Here is a 22,277-nt window from a genome sequence, read left to right as displayed (position 1 = left end):
CCACTATGTTCCATCATCCACCTTAACAGGAAGCTGGGATCAGAAGCTGGGGCCTGGAACTAAATCCAAGTACTCTGATGTGGGACATGGGTTTCCTAACCAACAACTTCACATCTAGGCCAAACACCTGCTGTACTCATTTGCTTGTGCACTTAATTAACACAATAAATTATTTGTGTCAAAGATACTGTGTCTACTAGGGTTATAATTTAGTCTGTGTATTTGGGAAGAGGTTTTTATGATCAGAATTGGGTCTTCACAATGTATTACCGCTAGAAGAACCTGCAGTTTTTTTAGCTTCATTTTTCAGGATAGCTAAAATTTTTCTTTTCTCTGATGTGGCCCTGCATGTTGGTTGCTATGGAAATGTTCCAAAGAAAGTAGAAATTAAGTTAAGGTCAAGGATAGTGAGTTTAAAAAACTCATCTCATGGGGTGAATTTGGAAGAGATCCAAGATTTCCCTCTTACTTTGAGGCTTTATTTGATATAATATATATTGCAGTAACTTCTACATACCTAAGGCCTAGGTTTTAATCTTAACAGTTTATTAGCTTTGGGCTGGTAATGCTGCCAGACCTCAAGAGTTATCATTTGTAAAATGGACATAATTATGCCTCAAAGGAGTAGATACTTGATGAATACTAGTTTCCGTTTTTACCTCTCTGAATCAAAGAGTCTTTTTTTTTTTTTTTTAAGGATTTATTTATTTATTTATTTGAAAAGCAGCGTTACAGAGATGCAGGGGCAGAGAGAGAAAGAAATGTCTTCCATCTGCTGTTTCACTCCCCAGATGGCCCGAGCTAAGCCAATTAAAAGCCAGGAACTTCTTCCAGGTTTCCCACACAGATGCAGACTTGGGCTATCTTCTACTGCTTTTCCAGGCCATGACAGAGAGCTGGATTGGAAGTGGAGCAGCCAGGACTCGAACCGGTGCCCATATGGGATGCCAGCACTGCAGGTGGCGGCTTTCTTTATCTGCTACAACACAGCTCTGGCCCCTAGATACTGTATTTCATTTTTAGCATCCAGATGACAGTTTTAAATATGAAGTAGTAATAATATAATATAAACCTAAACTCATTGTCAAAGTGCCTGGGCTTGATGTTTGGCTCTAGCTCCTGAATTCTGCTAACAAAGACCATGGAAGGCTCAAGTAGTGGGGCTGGGAAAGTTCCTTCTGCCTACATGGGAGACCTGAATTGAATTTCCAACTCCAAAAAAATAAAAAAGTAAAAAGATTCCCAACTCCCAGTTGGGAGTTAATATCTTAGTATATATGTATACTTAGGTATATATTAATATTTAATATACACCTGGACACAGCTAGTGCTGGAGCTTAGTGGGTAAAGCTGGCACTGCACACATGGGCATCAGCTCAAGTCCAGGCTGCTCTACTTCCAATCCAGCGCCCTGCTGATGTGCCCAGGAAAGCAGTGGAAAATGGCCCATGTGCTTGGGCCCCTACATCTGGATGAAGCTCCTGGATTCTGTCTTTGACCTGACCCATCCCTGAGTGTTGTGGCCATTTGGGAAGTGAACCAGTGGAAGGAGGGGCAGGCTCACTTGCACTCGCTCTCTTTCTCTCTCTCGCTCTCTCTGCCTCTCCCTCTCTGTAACTCTGACTTTCAAATAAATGAATAAAATCTTTAATATATGTGTGTGTGTTTGTTTTGAACTCTTTACTTAGTATAGAGTTAGTCTTCTGTATATGAAGTTAATTGAAAATGGATCTTAGTGGAGATTGGGACTGGGAATGGGAGAGGGGAGGAAGGGGAGGGGTGGGAGGTTGTGGGAAGAATCACTATATTCCTAAAGTTGTACTTAAGAAATGCATGAAGTTTGTATTCCTTAATTAAAAGGTTTCTTTGCGGGGGGATATATATATATATATATATATGTATGTATAAACCTGCTTGTTACACATTCGTAGATGCTTATTAAAAGCACTGATAATGTTTTACTTTAGCAATCAAAATGTGGGCAGTCTCATAATTTGCTTTTATTTTTGTTATGGCAAGAACTGTTTGGACACACAGCTTGAATATGATGTTAATTCAGGAACTTTCTACTGAAGCATTAAATGTCTTGTTTATTCTCATTTCAACATTCATTCACTGTCTAGTAGTATACACTGCAAAAACTCAAATTTGAGTTTCAGTAGCCTTAGCTACATGAATGTCGATGCTGTGACTGCTGTTTCACAGCTGCCTTCACAATTCAGACTCTGTCACAAAATAGTGCTTGTAAATATTTGTTGAATGAATGCATGGTTTTTGCTCACTGAATGAACGCTTTTCTCTGTCAGTGATGGGCTTGTATTTAAGGTTCAGAATGAATTAAATTTAATGCCTGAAGAGTAAGATGTATAGGTACAAAATTTACTTTTCTATGTAATTACATCTCAAATAAGAATTTTTTAATTTGGAGGCAGAGAGCTCCCTCCTGCTGGTTCATTCTCAAATGCCCATAGTGATTGGGCTGGACTAGTACTGGGCTGAAGCCAGGGACTGGGAACTCACTCCAGGTCTCCTGTGGTGGAGATTATGTGAGCCATCAACCTGCTCCCTCACAGGGTGCACACTAGGAGGAAGCCGGCGTTGGGAGTTGGCCCAGTACTGAAATCCTGGCACCCCAACATGGATGTGGGTGCCCCAAGAAGCTGTTTAAAACTAGGTCAAATGCCTGCTCCAAGATTTTTTTTTTTCTGATTTATTTATTTAGTTACTTGCTTACTTATTATGGGGAGAGAGGGAGAATAAACTGTATCTTTCATCTGCTGGTTCACTCTCCAAATGCCTGCAACATTTGGATCTGGGCCAGGCTGAAGTCATGTTCCAGGAACTGCATCTGGATCTCCCACAGGGGTGACAGGGACTCAAGGACTCAAGTAATTGAACCATCTTCCACTGCCTCCTAGGCTGTGCATTAGCAGGAAGCTGGATCAGAAGCAGAGGTACCACTCAGTCTCAGACACTCTGATACATAACTCTCAAACAGTGGCTTAACCTGGTGTACCACAATGCCCACCCCCTCCAAGATGCTTTGTCACCTTTTAAAAAAAAAAGATTGATTTCTTTATTTGGAAGTCAGGGTTACAGAGAGGGAGAGAGACAGACAAACAGACATTGACTTTTCCATCCAATTTAGTCCACAATTGGCCGAAACAACCAGGTCATGCTGAAGCCAGGAGCCCAGAACTCCTTTCAGGTCTCCCATGTGGGTGGCAGGGGTGCAAGGACTTGGCCCATGGTCTGTTGCTATCCCTGCACATTAGCAGGGAGCTGGGTCAGAAGTGGAGTAGCTGGGACTAAAACCGATGTTCCTCTGGGATGCCAGTGTTGCAGGTGGTGGCTTAGTCTGCTGCATGCAATGCCAGCCCCTCTGTTTCATCTTTGTAAGGTGACTACTGAGCATCATCAAATCTTCATAACTTGTAGTACTGTATTAGTGTTTTATTATTCTGGGCATCAATTATTTAAGGAAAACCTGTGATAGATGTATGTGATGAGTTTTGTCTTTTGTCTCCCACCAAAAACAGGATAGACAATGACATATGATTGTATATGGGTTCTGGTGACTAATTATTCTGTTTCTTAAATTGGGATTTATTCTTTTGAAGTAACTATTATAAGTATGTTCTACATGATAAACAAAGTATAGGCTGTATAAGGAGCCTAAAAGAGATTCCTGTTAGTATATAATACTTTAGAGGGGCAGATGTTGGTACACTGGTTAATTCTGGTTGAGATGCTGCCATCCCACATTGCAGAGTCAGGGTTTGGGTCTCAGCTGTAGCTTTCTGTTGATCAAACTCTGGGAGGCGGCACTGATGGCTTAAATGGTTGGGTTCCTGTCACTCACCCTGCATGTGGGAGACTTGGAACGAGTTCGCAGATCCCAGCTTTGGCCTGGCCTACCCCTGGCTTTGGGAACATTTGTGGAGTGAACCAGAAGATGGTATCGCGCTCTGTCTCTGTCTGATACCCTTTCTCTATTTCTGCCTCCTTCTCTGTCTCAAATAAAAATATTCAAATGAAAAAAGGTGGTAGGGTGAGACCAGACTTGCAGTTCCTTTTCAGCAGTTTATAGCTTAATTCTCTTTGTTTCTTTCTCTGCCTCTCCTTCTTTCTCTGTATAATTCTAACTTTCAAATAAATAAGTAAATCTTAAAAAAGGTGGCACTCATTTTTTTCCATTTTCTTTGTCTTCCAGGTTATATTTCACACTATGTGCTGACTGTATCTACAGAAGATATTTAAAAAAAAGAGATAAACTTTTTTCAAAAATTTTGATTCCAGTGGAATCTTTGCTTTAGATTTGTGTGTGTTAGTAAATTGCAACTCTAGAAGCGATGCCTGTGCAAGCTCCGCAATGGACGGATTTCCTCTCCTGCCCAATTTGCACTCAGACCTTCGACGAGACGATCCGAAAGCCCATCAGCTTGGGCTGTGGCCACACTGTCTGCAAGATGTGCCTGAATAAGCTCCATCGCAAGGCTTGTCCATTTGACCAGACCACTATCAATACAGACATTGAGCTCCTCCCCGTGAACTCAGCATTGCTGCAGCTAGTGGGTGCTCAGGTAAGATGCATGACTTAATACCTTTAATCTCCCGTGTGTGTTTTTCTCCTCGGGGAAACCTGTTGAATTGAATTGGGTACTATTGCCTTCTGTTTAATTAGATTTAATTCTATTCTGTGCAGTGCAAATCTGTTATTTTAGTATGTTAAGAAATTTATTGTCTTCCTGTGTTTCTCACTTGTATATAGTACGGTAACATCCATTTAATTTTGTGGTCAGAATTTTAACAGTCCTATTATATTTGTTCTGATTATCAGAGAAATTTATTTTTTTAAGATTTATTTTTTATTTATTTGGAAGGCAGAGTTAGAGAAACAGAGAGGTCTTCCTGGTTCACTCCCCAATGATTGCAACAGCCAGGGCTGTGCCAGGCTGAACAGGAGCCAGGAGCCGCCTCTGGGTCTCCCATGTAGATACAGGAGCCCAAGGACTTATGCCGTCTTCTGCTGCTTTCCGTGGCACATTAGCAGGGAGCTGGATCAGAAGCAGAGCAGCTGGGATCTGGACGGGGCCGATGGGATACTGGCATTGTAGGCGGCGACTTCACTTGTGACATCCTAGCACTGGCCCCAAGAGAAACTGAAGCAGTAAGTCAGAAGAATCTTTTAATTGAGGAAAATATGAAACCATTGTACTTCTCCTGGTACGAAAGGTGAAGCTACTTCGGGAAGTTTTACTTAATTAGGTACTAACTCAAATGTAAAGTGAGGCCAGCGCCGCGGCTCACTAGGCTAATCCTCCACCTTGTGGCGCCGGCACACCGGGTTCTAGTCCCAGTCGGGGCGCCGGATTCTGTCCCGGTTGCCCCTCTTCCAGGCCAGCCCTCTGCTGTGGCCAGGGAGTACAGTGGAGGATGGCCCAAGTGCTTGGGCCCTGCACCCCATGGGAGACCAGGAGAAGTACCTGGCTCCTGCCATCGGATCAGCGCAGTGCGCCGGCCGCAGCGCGCCGGCCGCAGCATGCCGGCCACGGCGGCCATTGGAGGGTGAACCAACAGCGAAGGAAGACCTTTCTCTCTGTCTCTCTCTCTCACTGTCCACTCTGCCTGTCAAAAAAAAAAAAAAAAGTAAAGTGAGAAAGGTGACAAAAGTTATAAGCCACAACTTTGGGGAACCATTTATTTAGGGTACCAAATATTCCTAGGTACCTAAATATGAAAGTCTGATAATTTAGAAGGTAATACCTGAAAGTTTATGTTAGTATTTTCAGTTTAAAGATGAATATCCAGGCCGGCGCTGCGGCTCACTAGGCTAATCCTCCGCCTGTGGCACCAGCACCCCGGTTCTAGTCCTGGTCGGAGCGCCAGACTCTGTCCCGGTTGCTCCTCTTCCAGGCCAGCTCTCTGCTGTGGCCCGGGAGTGCAGTAGAGGATGGCCCAAGTCCTTGGGCCCTGCACCCCATGGGAGACCAGGAGAAGCACCTGGCTCCTGGCTTCGGATAAGCAAGGTGCGCCGGCCATAGCAGCCATTGTGGGTGAACCAACAGAAAAGGAAGACCTTTGTCTGTCTCTCTCTCACTGTCTAGTTCTGCCTGTCAAAAAATTTAAAAAAAAAAAAAAAAATTGAGTGTCCAGATTTTATAAAGCCAAAAGAGGTATTTTTTTTATCACTAGATAACAGTTTATTTGGATATTCCTTCACTATTAAGTTGCATAATGCCATTCTAAAGTTCTATAAATTTGCCATAAATTATTTTCTGAATATATATGTTTGGATGCAGCCTTACTAATATTTAATCTTACTATAGATTGCTAAAACCTAAGTTTTTTTAGCTATGTTGATATCTAATAAAATACTAGATATTCTAGAATAGCTTATTCAAAACAAAAACTTTATTTGCAACCATATCTTGATGTCATCAGAAACATTACTAGGGGCCGGTGCTATGGCACAGTGGATTAAAGCCCCAGCCTGCAGCACCAGCATCCCATATGGTTGCCAGTTTGATTCCAAGTCCTTGCACCCACATGGGAGACCTGGAAGAAGGTCCTGGCTCCTGGTTTTGGATTAGCTCAGCTCCGGCCATTGTGGCCATCTGGGAAGTGAACCAGCAGATAGAAGATCTCTCTCTCTCTCTCTCTCTCTCTAACTCTTTCAAATAAAATCAATAGATGTTTGTCAGAAGGAAAAATGCAGTTGATTATTTTTTCCTATACTGAAGTTTTCATTTTACAGACATTTTTAATCTTGAAAATTCCAATATGAATTTTGGTAATATTTTAGAAAAAAATTCATTGAGGATGACAATTTTAGAATTACAGCATTTTAATAATAAACAGCCAAGGCTTGGTTTTTTCTCATTAAGTTGTCTTAATTTTTCTGCAAAATGAGAACTTTTTTATTTTAACTGAACAATTCATGTTTATGAAATCTGAAGATTGTATATTTTAATATGTGATAATCACTGTTTTAACCCTAAGGATTCCAAAAATACCTCTCAGCTAAGAAATGAATTGCACAAATCTGCAGGATACAAAATCAACAAACCAAAATCAGTTGCACATCTGTGTACTGTCTGTGAACAATTTGAAAAAGAAATTAATAAAACAGTTTCACAAATACCATCAAAAAGGCTAAATTTAATGAAGGATCTAAAAGATTTGTATACTTAAAACTGTAAAATGTTGCTGAAAAGAATTAAGCCTAAGTGGAAAAATATCATATGTTCATGAATTAGGAGATGCAATCTTATTATAAACAGCATTGTCCAAAGCAATCTACAGATTGAGTGCAAGTCCTGCAAAATCCCTATGGTATTTGTTTGAAGAAATAGAAAATCCATCCTAAAATTTAGGCAGAATTGCAAGGGATCCCAGACCCCTAGTAGCCAAACAATCTTGAAAATAACAGAACAGAGTACTCACATTTCCTGATTCCAAAACTGCAAAGCTATTGTAATCAACCTTAAGCTCCTGGCATAAAGATAGATACATAGATTGATGGAAAGGGCTAGAGAGCCCAGTAATAAATCTGCGCATTTATGGCCAGATGATTTTTGACAAAATTATCAAAGAGTATTAGTGGAGAAAGATCAGTCTTTCTAAGAAATAATATCAGAAAAACTGGATATCCACATGCAAAGAATGAAACTGGAACTTTATCTTATATTATTTAATTGTAAAAATTAACTCAAAGTGGATCAGAGAATTAAATTTAAGAGTTAAAACCACTGGACAGTACAAGGGTGATGTGGCAGGCACTGTGGATCAGCGGGGTAAGCCATTGTTTGGAATGTCCACGTTCCATATGGAGTGATTTAAGTCCTGTCTGCTTCACTTCCCATCCAGCTTCTGCTAATGTGCCTGGAAAGGGGCAGATGATGACTCGAGTGCTTGGGTCCACACTACCAATGTGGGAGACTAAGGTGGCATTTCTGGCTCTTGGCTGGCCAGGCCCAGCCCTTCCTGTTGCAGGCATTTGGAAGAGTGATCCAGTGGATGGAAGATCTTCCTCCCTGTGTCGCCTTCTCTTTCTCTCACTCAGATTTTCCAATAAATAAGTCTTAGAAAAATAAAATACATGGGCAAACTTCATGATCTTGGGTTAGGCAATGATTTCTTAAGTATGGTACAGAAGCATAGGCAATAAGTTAAAAAAAAAATGATGCAATTGGAATTCATCAAAATGAAGAAAACTTTTATGCATCAAAGACACTATTGAGATTGTTAGGTTTTATTCAAGAATATGAAGAATTGGGACTCTTGTACTCTGCTGATGATAATGTAAAATTTTATAGCCTTTTGAAAGATGAGATAGCAGTTCTTTAAAAATCTGAAAATGGAGGGTCTGGTGTTGTGGCTGTTGACAGTCATCTGGGGAGTGAACCAGCCCGTGGAAGAGTTATGTCTCTCTCTGTCACCTGCCTTACAAGCAAATAAGTCTTTAAAAATAATAAAAAATACCACTGGTTGCCAGGGATTCAGGATGAGGAAGGGAGTTGAATTGGTAAGGGGCAAGGTATTTCCTAGGGCAGTGAAACTTGATGGTGCTATTAATTGTGTATATGTGATACTTGGCATATATCACAAACTCCTAGAACTTTCTGTCCAGAGATTATAAAAGACATATGAAATGTAGAAACAACTTCACAGAAAGGGGTGAGACTTGGGACAATGTGATGACAGAAGTAACTTTAGATATTTACTTGGGTCAAAATCAGTGAATTCTGTAAGATTTAATTGTAATCTACTTGGAAAAATAGATAAGAGTATAAGAGTTAATTCTGCTATGTTTATATGTTGTAGTTGAACATTTAAGTAAACAGATGGCTGATGATGGGAACCAATTTCCTTATTCTTGCAGTTTACATAGAAGCAAAAAGAGGAGGCTGGAATGATTGATGTGGTAATGGATTATAGTTGGAGGCATCAGTATGAATACATGCTTATCTTAATACAGATACAGATGATTACATGTAGAACTACTTATAGACAAGTGTGTATTCCTGGGTTATTACATACACATATTTCAGCTAGTAGGAACTAAAAGGAATAATACTCCAGTGGTAATCTGTATACCTTATCTTCACATCTTGGTTTCTAATAGAAAAAGGAAGCAAGGTTCCCTGGAGAAAAGGATGATTCTAGAACTGAGACAATTCCAAAGTATAGAGTATCCATAAGAGTCTATATAAAAAAAGACAAATGATTGCCTGAATAAATGGAGGAGGAAACAGATCTCCCCACCTGGGAGATTACAGACAGACTGTATAGGTACTCTGCCCTCAAGGAGGCAGAATATGAGTATGGTCATGCATTGTGATAATCTTCCAAAAAGTACAGCATGGAAGGCAAGAGACTGAATGACTTTGTACTGGAGAAACTTAGTAACTACTGTCTCAGCCAGCTGATCAAAGTTAATATCAACAATAAGTCATGCTGACAGTATGTATCTTGAATATGATGTAATGAAAACGCACTTTTCCTCTGTGGTAAGAAGATACACAAATGGTCGGTAACCACATGAAAGGATGGTCAGTATCCTTAGCCATCAGAGAAATATAAATCAAAATCACAGCGCAACAAAGAGAGATGCAAAAAGGTTGTATTGATCAAATTATGCATAGTTTCAGGTAGACAAAAGACAGTGATTATATAGAATAACAGCTGTAATTAATACATTTTGTATTTCAAAATTGCTGTGAGTATATTTTAAAGCTTTTCACTGATAATTACATGAGGTGACAGATCTGCCAGTCAGCCTGATTTAATCATTTCAAGTTGTGAGCATGTCAAGCTGTTACATTGTACTCCATAAATATATATATATATATATATATATAATAATAATTGTTTGTCACTTGAAAATGAAATTTTTGAAATCCGTGAATGAAAGGTGAAGCATTCCATACAGCTTCCACATGCATCTACCTTCTTGCTAATGTGCCCTCTAGAAGGCAACAAATGATGGCTTCAGTAGTTGGGTCCCTACCACCCATGTGATAAATTCAGATGGAGTTCTTGGCTCCTGGTTTCTGCCTGTTGCGGGCATTTGGGGAATAATCAAGCAAATGAAAGATTTCTCTCTTTGTCCCTACATGTGTAAGTGTGTGAAGGAATTGGAACTGTTATATACTCCTGCTAGGTATGTAAAGTGAATAGTTTTGGAAAATAGTCTGGTGGTTTTTCAAGTTTAGACAGAGCCTCCCACTCCTTGGTATACTTATAAATGCAAGAGAAAAATTATACACACAAATACTTGTACACAAATGTTCATAGCAGTTATTCATAATAAAAAAAAGTCAAAACAAGCCCCAAATGTCAGTCAGTTGATGGTTATTTAAATAAAATGTGATATGTCTTTTCAGTGGAGTGTTATTCAGCTGTAAAAAGAGGTACATGTTACAACTTTGGTAATGCTTGAAAACATGCTAAGTGGAAGAAGTCAGTGGAAACCACATATATAAATAAAGAAACGACCATAGATTTTTTTGGTTCTGTGATTTTGTTTATATGAAATGTCTAGAATAGGCAAATCCATAGTTCCTGTAGAAAACAGAGTCATGTTTCCTAAGGCTGGTAGGGGGTTGTGAAGAAATGAAGGGATGACTGTTAAAAAGAGTATATATGAGGGGGTGGGAGGACGGGATGGGGGGAAGAAACGCTATATGCCTAAAAGCTGTACGTATGAAATTTATATTCATTAAATAAAAACCTTCTTAAAAAAGTAAACTATAACATATAAATGAATGGATATGTGATCCAAGACTAATAAAATGGGGATTGATATATGTACCCATTGATTACATAAGGGACCTCAATGAGTTAATCAACGCTCATCTAGTTTTATGGTGTATAACAATTACAGCAGCTTCACAAAGTCATAGTTCTGGTATAAAATGAATACATTATGCAGATCGATTGAGAAACAAATCTTTGTAAATTTTTACTCAAAAAAGTACATGAGGTTTATTTGTGGAATATTGATAATGTAAGTTCACTGTGGTGCTGGTTGCACAACTGTGAATATATTAAAAGCTATTGATATGTATACATTAAAGTAATCAATTATATGGAATGTAATTTGCATTTCTGTAAAGCTGTTACAGACAGTGCAGTAGATTTATGTGTATATAGGAAAAGTCTTTTGAAAGAATTCAGTAGGCTGGTGCCGCGGCTCAATAGGCTAATCCTCCACCTGTGGCAACGGCACCCCGGGTTCTAGTCCCGGTCAGGGCGCCGGATTCTGTCCCGGCTGTCCCTCTTCCAGTCCAGCTCTCTGCTGTGGCCAGGGAGTGCAGTGGAGGATGGCCCAAGTGCTTGGGCCCTGCACCTGCATGAGAGACCAGGAGAAGCACCTGGCTCCTGGCTTCGGATCAGCGTGGTGTGCCGGCCGCAGCACACCAGCCGCGGCAGCCATTGGAGGGTGAACCAACGGCAAAGGAAGACCTTTCTCTCTGTCTCTCTCACTGTCCACTCTGCCTGTCCAAAAAAAACTAGAATTCAGTAAATTTAGTGATTGTTTTGATGTTGCCAATGTTACAATTAATCAACACATAATAAAACATTTGTTTAATTAATTAATGAGCACTCAGACATTTTCTTTTGGTTTTCAGGTCCCTGAGCAGCAGCCAATTACTTTGTGTAGTGGGGTTGAAGATACAAAGCATTATGAAGAAGCCAAGAAATGTGTAGAAGAGTTAGCATTGTACCTGAAACCACTCAGCAGTGCTAGAGGTAAATCTGATGAGAATATCCATTCTAAGCAGTTATCTGTCAATGATACTTATGTTAGCATTGAAATTGTGGGGGCCAGCATTGTGGTATTGTGGGTAAAGCCACCAGCACTGGCATCCCATAATGGTTCCGATTTGAGTCCTGGCTACTCCACTTCTGATCCGGCTATCTGCTAATGTACCTGGGAAGGCAGGGAGGATAACCCAAGTACTTGGGCTCCTGTACCCATGTGGGAGACCTGAATGCAGCTCCTGACTCCTGACTGTTGTGCTCTCGAACTCTACCTTTCAAATAAATAAACAAACCTTTAAAAAAAATCAGACTTGAAGAATGTAAGAAGTTGACAAGTTCGGCACACCGGGTTCTAGTCCCGGTCGGGGTGCCGGATTCTGTCCCGGTTGCCCCTCTTCCAGGCCAGCTCTGCTGTGGCCCGAGAGTGCAGTGGAGGATGGCCCAAGTGCTTGGGCCCTGCCCCTGCATGGGAAACCAGGAGAAGCACCTGGCTCCTGGCTTTGGATCAGCGCGATGCGTTGGCCGTGGAGGCCATTGGAGGGTGAACCAACGGCAAATAGGAAGACCTCTCTCTCTCTGTCCACTCTGCCTGTCCAAAAAAAAAAAAAAAAGGAAGAAGAAGAAGTTGTCAAGTTAAAAATATTTTTAAAAATCATTAAAATTAGGCCGGCGCCGCGGCTCACTAGGCTAATCCTCCGCCTAGCGGCGCCGGCACACCGGGTTCTAGTCCCGGTCGGGGTGCCGGATTCTGTCCCGGTTGCCCCTCTTCCAGGCCAGCCCTCTGCTGTGGCCCGGGAGTGCAGTGGAGGATGGCCCAGGTGCTTGGGCCCTGCACCCCATGGGAGACCAGGAAAAGCACCTGGCTCCTGGCTCCTGCCATCGGATCAGCGCGGTGCGCCGGCCACAGCGCGCCAGCCGCGGCGGCCATTGGAGGGTGAACCAACGGCAAAAGGAAGACCTTTCTCTCTGTCTCTCTCTCTCACTGTCCACTCTGCCTGTCAAAAAAAAAAAAAAAAATCATTAAAATTGTGACTTTTCAGTGATTATTAATGAATATCATGTATTTAAATCAAACTCATTTCACGCAAAATAGTACCATCAAAATTCACATCTAGGGCCATTATTGTCATATAGTAGGTTAAGCCACCACCTGCAAGGACAGCATTCCATATGAGCACCAGTTCAAGTCCCAGGTGCTCCATTTCCATTCCAGCTCCCTGCTAATGTGCCTGGGGAAGCAGCGGAAGATGGCCCAACTACATGGGTCTCTGCCACCCATGTGGGAGACCCAGGTGAATCTCTTGGCTCCTGTCTGGCCCAACCCCAGCTGTTGCGGCCATTTGCAGAATGAATCATTGGATGGAAGAACTCTGTATAACTCTGCCATTCCACTAAATAAGTGATTTTTTTTTAAAGCTTTAAATTGAGGCAGAGTTACAGAGAGTGAGGTCTTCATCCACTGGTTTACTCCCTAAATGGCTGCAATGGACAGAGCTGTGCTGATCTGGAGCCAGAAGCCAGGAGCTTCTTCTGGGTCTCCCACATGGGTGCAAGGGCCCAAGCACTTGGGCCATCTTCTACTGCCTTCACAAGCCATTAGTAGGAAGCTAGATCGGAAGTGGAGCAGCTGGGACTTGAACTAGTGCCCATATGGGATACCAGTGCCGCAGGAAAAGGCTTAACTACTATGCTACAGTGCCAGCTGATAAATAAATCTTTAAAAAAAAATCACATCTAATAAAACAGTGAATTGAGAGCTTAAATGATCTTAAACATTATTTAAATGATTCCAGAAGTATAAATATATTAGTGATTAGGAGATCTTTCTGTCATTTGACAACTGTGAATAGTGTTTCTTCTGTTCAGTTTTTCATTCTGTGCTATAGGGAATGTAATAAAAATAAAAGTTGCTAATACTGCCCAGAAAGGGCTTTCTACATTATGAAAAGAGAGTGAAATTAAGTAATATGAAACAATGTGCCAGCACTGTTGAGCACCTTAGGATTGGGATCTTAATCTAATTATTGTTGTCTGGCCTTTTTTCTTCCATGATTATAATGAATAATGATAGAATTGATACCCTGATGGATAATAACTTTACATGAAGTAACTCACACATACCTTTGTAAACTTTAAAAATGATAAGTAGGCTTCACTCAGTGTTGCTTCATTGTTCACTTTTGTTCTTTTTCAAAGGAGTGGGTTTGAATAGCACGACTCAGAGTGTTCTGAGTCGCCCGATGCAGAGGAAGCTTGTGACTCTGGTCCACTGCCAACTAGTGGAAGAAGAAGGCAGGATCCGTGCCATGAGAGCAGCTCGATCTTTAGGGGAACGAACAGTGACAGAGCTCATTCTCCAGCACCAGAATCCGCAGCAACTCTCTTCTAATCTTTGGGCAGCAGTTAGGGCCAGAGGCTGCCAGTTCCTTGGACCAGGTATAGAATTAAAGCTTTGCATTTATTCTAAATACATGCTGTAGGAACCATAAGTGATGCACAAAGACTCATTTTTTTGCAATATTCTGTTATCAAGAAATGTCCCACTTGATAGTCATGGCTGAAGTTAATTCCATATGAGTTAGTTTTTCAAAGAACTTAAAATTTTTCTTTTATTACTGAATATTTATTTTGATAGAATTTTTTTCTAGTTGTATCAATCATGTGTCTGCTTTCATAATAAGATACAGAAACCACATGACAACAGAGCCTGCCTGGCAACAGGCTGTGATTGGATGGCTTCGGAAACTGCCTGGCAACAGGCTGTGATTGGTTAGGGCATAAACCGCCCCTTGACTGGATTGGCTGCCTTGGCTATATAAACTGCTGTACCAACTGAAATAAAAAAGTCTGCTGGCTGCTCGCGTCTGGCCTGCTTTCACCTGATTCCCAGAGTTTGTGTGATGACTCCACGCCTCTTTCCCCCACCACGCTTCTCCTCTCAGAATGAATCCACAGCAACATACATAGAATATAAACTGCCCACAAAAATGGTTTAATAGTAAAGCTGTGGAGTTGATGTTGGGGCTAAATGGGTTAAGCCACTGCCTGCAATGCTGGCATACCACATGGGCACTGGTTCCAATCCGGCTCCCTGCTAGTGCAGCTGGGGAAGCAGCAGGAGATGGCCCAAGTGCTTGGTCCCCTATCCCCATATGGTGTACCCAGAAGAAGCTCCTGGCTCCTGGCTCCTCGCTTCAGCCTGGCCCAGCCGTGGCCACTTGGGAAATGAACAAACAGATGGAAAATATCTCTCTATCTGTCTCTGTCTCTAACTCTGCCTTTAAAAAACAAAAGCTGTGGCTGTACTTTATTGTATTACCTGTTAATTGAGTAGTACCTGTAGAAATTTTTTACTATTTCCCTTTTAATAAGTGAATTTATCTTATCTCTCTACACATGATAAACTGGTTTCTCCCAACTTTTCCTAGCAATGCAGGAGGAAGCTCTAAAACTGGTTCTGCTGGCCTTAGAAGATGGTTCTGCTTTGTCAAGAAAAGTATTGGTTCTCTTTGTGGTACAAAGGTTGGAACCACGGTTTCCTCAAGCTTCTAAAACCAGCATTGGACATGTTGTTCAGCTCCTTTATAGAGCCTCCTGCTTCAAGGTACGAATCTGTGTTCCAGTTCATCTTGAAAGGAAACATCCTTTCCCTCAGACTGTGGCAAAACCGGGTTTAGTAAAGTTGCTTGTATCTTTTCAGGAAGTCCCAGCAATTTTTCTTTCTTCTTTTAAAGACTATAGGTAGTATTCTGTTGTAGTTAAAAACTATTGTATAGGAAGAATAATAAGTGACTCAAAAATATCAGAATACCCATGAAATGTGTCTCTCAGTCCTTTCAAAGCTTTAATAGTGATTTCAAAAAAATCCAGAAATTTATAAAAATCCAGCTTTTCCCATTTAGGTCACTGTTAGCAGTAACGTGCACAGATAGCTATTCAAGATTTAGCTGACACTGAGATGTTATTACGTACATATACATATGCATTTTATCTTTTGACTTCCTATAAATAATGGCAAAATATAGTTATTTTTTGTGACACTAGTCCTTGATTTTTTTTTTTTTTTATTTGATAGGTAGAGTTACAGACAGTGAGAGAGAGAGACAGAGAGAAAGGTCTTCCTTCCGTTGGTTCACTCCCCAAATGTCAGCTACGGCTGGCACTGTGCTGATCCTAAGTCAGGAGCCAGGTGCTTCTTCCTGGTCTCCCTTGTGGGTGCAGGGCCCAAGCACTTGGGCCATCCTCTACTGCCTTCCCAGGCCACAGCAGAGAGCTGGCCTGGAAGAAGGGCAACCAGAACTAGAAGCTGGTGCCGTGTGGGATGCAGGAGCCACAGGCGGAGGATTAACCAAGTGAGCCATGGCGCCGGCCCATGAGTCCTTGATTTCTATCTATTTAGTCTTTCTCTGAACTTACCTTAACAATGTTAAGTTAAATCTTCTTTATTGTAGTAAAGATGTAACACATTTAAAAATTTATATCATTGGGGCCAGTGTTGTGGCTCAGCGGGTTAAAGCCCTGGTCTGCAGTGCCGGCATCCCATGTGGATGCCGGTTTGAGTCCTGGCTGCTCCACTCTGATCCAGCTCTCTGCTCTGGCCTGGGAAAGCAGTGGAGGATGGCCCAAGTCCTTCCCGCATGGGAGGCCTGGAGGAGACTTCAGGCTTCTGGCTTTGAATTGGTGTAGCTCCGGCTGTGCGGCCATCTGGGGAATGAACCAGCAGATGGAAGACCTTTCTCTCTTTTTCTGCCTTTCAAATAAATGAATAAATCTTTTAAAAAAATCTATTTCATTGTGATGTTGAAGTCCTTACTATAATATTCTGCAGTTTATTTGCTAGGAGGAAGAAAATAGAAATTTTCTAATAGAAGGATATGAATCTTTCTTGAAATAAAAGCTTTACAAGGCAGAATATGTTCTAATATATGTTGGGAACGGATGGTCCTATGCTAGTTACTTTATTTTGATTTGTGAAGCCTTTATCCTATGTCCAGCTTAACTTGGAATGTGAGTTATTGTAATGCTAACAATAGTATCTGTCTCAGCAAGTTGAGAGAATTAAGTTAATACAGTAGTGTGATAGTTAATATGTACTGACTGGCATTTATTAACTGGTAGCTGTTTTTATTATCATAATAATTAATCCAGTCCAGCATCTCAGACTCTACTCTTTCTGTTTGTGGTTCATTTCACAAAACTCCTTGGATAATTAAACCAGATAGAAATGGTAGTCATATTTAGAATCACACCAGAATCTGAAGCTTTTCAGTTTATCAGTTTCAGCTGGCTCAGTACTAGGCAAGCCCAAGAATCATGAACCACGTTGATGTAGAAGAAATGTACATTTTTCTTAAACTAACTGTATTCATATCGTTTCTTTTCAAAAATGTGCCTGCATACAAGCACACTTGAAACTGCATGTATGTGTTAAGAGCTATTCAGTTTTCTTAAAATGTTTATTTTCATTTACTTGATGTTTGTTTATTTGTTTTTAATTTTTATTTATTTTTTGACAGGCAGAGTTAGACACAGAGAGAGACAGAGAGAGAGAGACAGAGAGAAAGATCTTCCTTTTTCCCTTGGGTCACTCCCCAAATGGCCGTTACGGCCGGCGCTGCGCTGATCTGAAGCCAGGAGCCAGGTGCTTCCTCCTGGTCTCCCATGCCGGTGCAGGGCCCAAGCACTTGGGCCATCCTCCACTGCACTCCCTGGCCACAGCAGAGAGCTGGACTGGAAGAGGAGCAACCAGGACAGAACTGGCACCCCAACTGGGACTAGAACTCGGGGTACCGGTGCCACAGGCGGAGGGTTGGCCTAGTGAGCCACAGCGCCGGCCAATATCAGTTTATTTTCACCTACTTGAAAGAGTGACAGAGAAAAAGAGAGACAGAAATCTTCCATCTGCTGATTCCAAATGCCCTCAATCGCCAGGCTGAAGTCAGGAGCCTGAAACTCCATCTGTGTCTCCCTGGTTGGTGGGAGGGGCCCAAGCACTTTAGTCATTGTCTGCTGCCTCCCAAGTGTGCTTTAGCAGGAAGCTGGATCAGACTTGACCCGGTGCTCCAATATGAGATGTGGGTGTCCCAGGTGGCAGCTTAATCCGCTGCACCACAGTACTCATCCATCCAGTCTTTGAATTTCATTCCAGCACATCTTCATTCTCTCTGTAAGATCTATCCAGAGGATTGGGCATCCAAAAAGGGGGGAATGATTGCAAGCCAAATGGTGCATTTAATTTAAATCTGGCTGCTTTTGCTAAATTAAACTTGTTTTTAAGCTTTATTTTATTTATTTGAAAGGCAGAGTTACAGAGAGGAAGAGACAGGGAGCTGAATTGGTAGTGGAGTAGCTGGGACTCAACCAGCACCCATGTGGGATGCCAGCATTGCAGACTGGAGCGTTATCCACTAAGCCGCAATACTATCCCCAAGAAATGTTTGTTACAGTAAAATTACGTTATCTATGTGTGTAAATACAATGTATAAACTCATTTTTTTTACTTCATTATGAGAGTATTTGTGTCTTACCAGGTCACGAAACGTGATGAAGATTCTTCCTTGATGCAGCTGAAAGAAGAATTTAGAACTTATGAAGCTCTTCGGCGAGAACATGACTCCCAAATAGTGCAGATTGCTATGGAAGCAGGCTTACGTATTGCACCAGACCAGTGGTCCTCTTTGCTTTATGGAGACCAGTCTCACAAGTCTCACATGCAGTCCATTATTGATAAGGTAGAGCCTTTTTGTTCCTTGGTTCTTTTTTTTGAAAGTTAGAATGACAAGGAGAAAGATACCTTGCACCTGCCCCCAAATGCCTGAGCCAGGTCGAAGGCAGAAGCCAGGAACTTCATCGAGGCTCTCGTGTGTGGCAGGAACCAAGTAATTGGGCCATCTGCTTCCTCCCTGGGGCATTCACAGGAAACTGGATCGGAAGTGCAGAGTAGCTGGAACCCAAATCAGGCACTCTAATATGGGATGTAGGGCTTCCAAGCAGCAACCCAATTCCCTGGGCTACAGTGCCCATGCCAGTTCCCTACTTCTTAATATAATATTGGAGTTTTGGTTATTTGTCATTTGGTAATAAGTTTAACAAATGCATCAAAGTGAATACTCTAAGTTTAACTTTTATAAATTGTATTCTGTTGCCAAGGGTCATGTTATTACTAGTCAGATCATAATACCAGTGTATTCAATAAACATTTCATTGGTATTGTAATACATATCCAGCTTTCTCCAATGTTCCTTCAAGAGTTCCCTGTGGGTTTTTTTTTTTTATCTGAAAGGCAGAGGCAGAGAGTATAAGAGAGGTCTTCCATCCATTGGCTCACTCCCCAAATGGCCACAAAAGCCAGGGCTGGGCCAGACTGAAGCCAGGAGCTTCTTTCAGATCTCCCAAGCGGCTGCTGTAGTGGCCCAGAGATTTTAGCCATCTCCCACTGACTTTCCCAGGTGCGTTAGCAGGGAGCTGGATGGGAAGTGGAGCAGCCTCAAGCTGGCACCCATGTGGGATGCGGTCATCACAGGTGGTGGCTTGCCAGCTGCCCCACAGCGCTGGCCACTATTTGATTACTTATAACCATGGAGAGTATTACTGACTCTAGTGATCTGCTTACATTTAACTTAGAGAGTTAAGAGTCAAATTGTAAGAGTAGCCCCCAAATTATAATAGTTAATACTTAACAAAATGTTATTATATATTTGGTAGCTTAAAATAATTCACTTAATTCTCTTGGGACTCCTGATATATCCCTTTTATTCAACAACAGAAGTCAAGTATATTTTTCTCTCAGAAAGGTAATAAGTGGCAAAAGTAAATTTGAACATGGGCACTCTGACTTTAGAATAGTCTTTTTTTTTTTAAAGATTTACTTATTTATTTATTTGAAAGAGTTACACAGAGAGAGGAGAGGCAGAGAGAGAGATAGAGAGAGAGAGGTCTTCCATCTGATGGTTCACTCCCCATTTGGCCGCAACAGCCAGAGCTGTGCTGATCAGAAGCCAGGAGCTTCTTCTGGGTCTCCCATGTGGTTGCAGGGGCGCAAGGACTTGGGTCATCTTCTGCTTTCTTAGGCCATAGCAGAGAGCTGGATCGGAAGCGGAGCAGCCGGGACTCGAAACGGCACCATATGGGATGCTGGCGCTTCAGGCCAGGGCATTAACCCACTGTGCCACAGTGTTGGCCCCTAGAATAGTCTTAACTGTTCTGCCCTTTTTTCTTGTTATTCCCAATGATTCTGACAGAATTCTTTGAATGATAATAGTAGATTGATATCAAAAAAGAACTGGGGTTGACACGGTGGCACAGAGTTCAGCCACCACATATCCAGAGTTTCTAGGATCAAGTTCCAACTCTGCTTCCAATCCAGCCTCCTGCTAATGGATACCCTGGGAGGCAGCAGGTGATGACTCAAGTAATTTGAGTTCCTACATGCATATGGGAGACCCAAAATGGATTTCTGGCTCTTAACTTCCTGCTGTCCCAGCCCCGGCTCTTCTCACTTTCTCTCCCTCTGTCTTTCCCTCTACCTCTTTGTCTTTCTCACTCTGCCTTTCAAATAAATAAAAATAAATATTTTTTAAAGTCCTGATCATTTTAAAAAGGATTCATAATGTTTCTATATAATGTATGCTGTTTGCTTTGTCTTCTAAGTTTTCCTAGGTTTAGACAGGAACTTATATCTAAAATTATGCAACCAACTGATTATAACTTACAAAGATTACAGAAAATCATGAGAAAATGTATGTTATGAAATGTAATGCATGGGCTGCTGTCGCCGCGACTCACTAGGCTAATCCTCCACCTTGTGGCGCCGGCACACCGGGTTCTAGTTCCGGTCCGGGCGCCGGATTCTGTCCCAGTTGCCCCTCTTCCAGGCCAGCTCTCTGCTGTGGCCAGGGAGTGCAGTGGAGGATGGCCCAAGTCCTTGGGCCCTGCACCCGCATGGGAGACCAGGAGAAGTACCTGGCTCCTGCCATCGGATCAGCGCGGTGCACCGGCCGCAGCGCACTGGCCGCAGTGGCCATTGGAGGGTGAACCAACAGCAAAAGGAAGACCTTTCTCTCTGTCTCTCTCTCTCACTGTCCACTTTACCTGTCAAAAAAAAAAAAAAAAAAAAAAAGTAAATAAATAAATAAAAGAAATGTAATGCATGGGGCAGGCGTTGTGGCCTAGCGGATAAAGCCACAGACTATACAATACCAGCATCCATATGGGCACCAGTTTGTGTCCCAGCTGCTCCACTTCCCATCCAGCTTCCTGCGAATGACCTGGGGAAAACAGAGGAGTTGAGAAAGTTCTCACATTTGAAAAATGATAATAGAGGGAACAAACCTTCATAGAATGCACCAAGCTGTGGATGCAGAAAAATGTAGTTTGTTCAGGTAGTAGGTAATCCAGTTTGACCAAGAGCATTGGTTTGTGGAAGGATAAAAATTAAATTTAAAGAGTTGCAAAAATGTGATGTTGTAAATAACCTTATTTTTGAAAGGTTGGCTTGTGGGAAAGTTAATATTTATCTTTTTTTAAGTTGCAGACCCCAGCCTCTTTTGCACAGAGTGTTCAGGAACTAACAATTGCTCTGCAGCGGACTGGAGACCCAGCAAACTTGAACCGACTAAGACCCCATTTGGAGCTGTTGGCAAACATTGACCCTAGTCCAGGTAAACCCAAGGGAAATTAGAGTATGTCATTATGCTCTCAGTTCTGCTCAGTGATTCTTTTTTTTTTTTTTTTTTTTTTTTTTTTGACAGGCAGAGTTAGACAGTGAGAGAGAGAGAGAAAGGTCTTCCTTTTTCTGTTGGTTCACCCCCCAAAATGGCCACTGCGGCCGGCACACCGCGCCGATCCAAATCCAGGAGCCAGGTGCTTCCTCCTGGTCTCCCATGTGGGTGCAGGGCCCTAGTACTTGGGCCACCCTCCACTGCCCTGCCGGGCCACAGCAGAGAGCTGGACTGGAAGAGGAGCAACTAGGACAGAATCTGGCGCCTCAACCGGGACTAGAACCCGGGGTGCCGGCGCCTCTGGCGGAGGATTAGCCAAGTGAGCTGTGGCGCTGTCCTACTCAGTGATTCTTGAATTGTCTTTTGTTGTATTCTTTAGAATTCCCAGACTAGTTATTCCAGAATATTTCTACAGTATTTAATTTCTGTCCCTAACCTTGTCCTCTTTTTTTTTTTTTCCAGGGTAGCTCACTTTAATTAATACTTATTTAATTTTTACTTGCTGACTTTACCAGGAAAATACATCTCCAGTGTCCTTTATATTTATACTTCATCTTATCACAGATTTTGTTAGATTATCCCAGTCTCATGTCTTTACCCACATTCAAGTCTATCACTGTTCCCATGTTCATGCCTACTACTCAACTGACACTTTCTTAGTATTCACTAGTAGCTTACCAATTTCTAATTCCAGAGATGACTTCTCAGTCCTTAAATTATTTTATTTGCTTTAGCATTTGATAATTTTTAAAAAGATTATTTTATCTATTTGAAAGGCAGAATTAGAGA

At 41.9% G+C, this 22,277-nt stretch overlaps 1 protein-coding gene across 1 annotated transcript in view; it reads left to right on the top strand.

The window, feature by feature from the left end:
* RC3H1 (ring finger and CCCH-type domains 1) overlaps positions 1 to 22,277 on the top strand; it is a 64,603-nt gene that overhangs the window by 12,827 nt on the left and 29,499 nt on the right. Inside the window, 6 exon segments of the mRNA XM_051856942.3 lie at positions 4,214 to 4,583; positions 11,637 to 11,757; positions 13,966 to 14,205; positions 15,198 to 15,373; positions 18,300 to 18,500; positions 21,296 to 21,428. Of these exon segments, the coding sequence (XP_051712902.1) occupies positions 4,353 to 4,583; positions 11,637 to 11,757; positions 13,966 to 14,205; positions 15,198 to 15,373; positions 18,300 to 18,500; positions 21,296 to 21,428 (1,102 nt within the window). The 5' untranslated portion in view covers positions 4,214 to 4,352.

This window comes from Oryctolagus cuniculus, chromosome 7 (genome assembly GCF_051225735.1).
Source record: "Oryctolagus cuniculus isolate XC-2025 breed Fujian yellow rabbit chromosome 7, ASM5122573v1, whole genome shotgun sequence".
Lineage (NCBI taxonomy): Eukaryota > Metazoa > Chordata > Mammalia > Lagomorpha > Leporidae > Oryctolagus > Oryctolagus cuniculus.
This window is presented reverse-complemented; position numbering and strand designations above follow the sequence as displayed.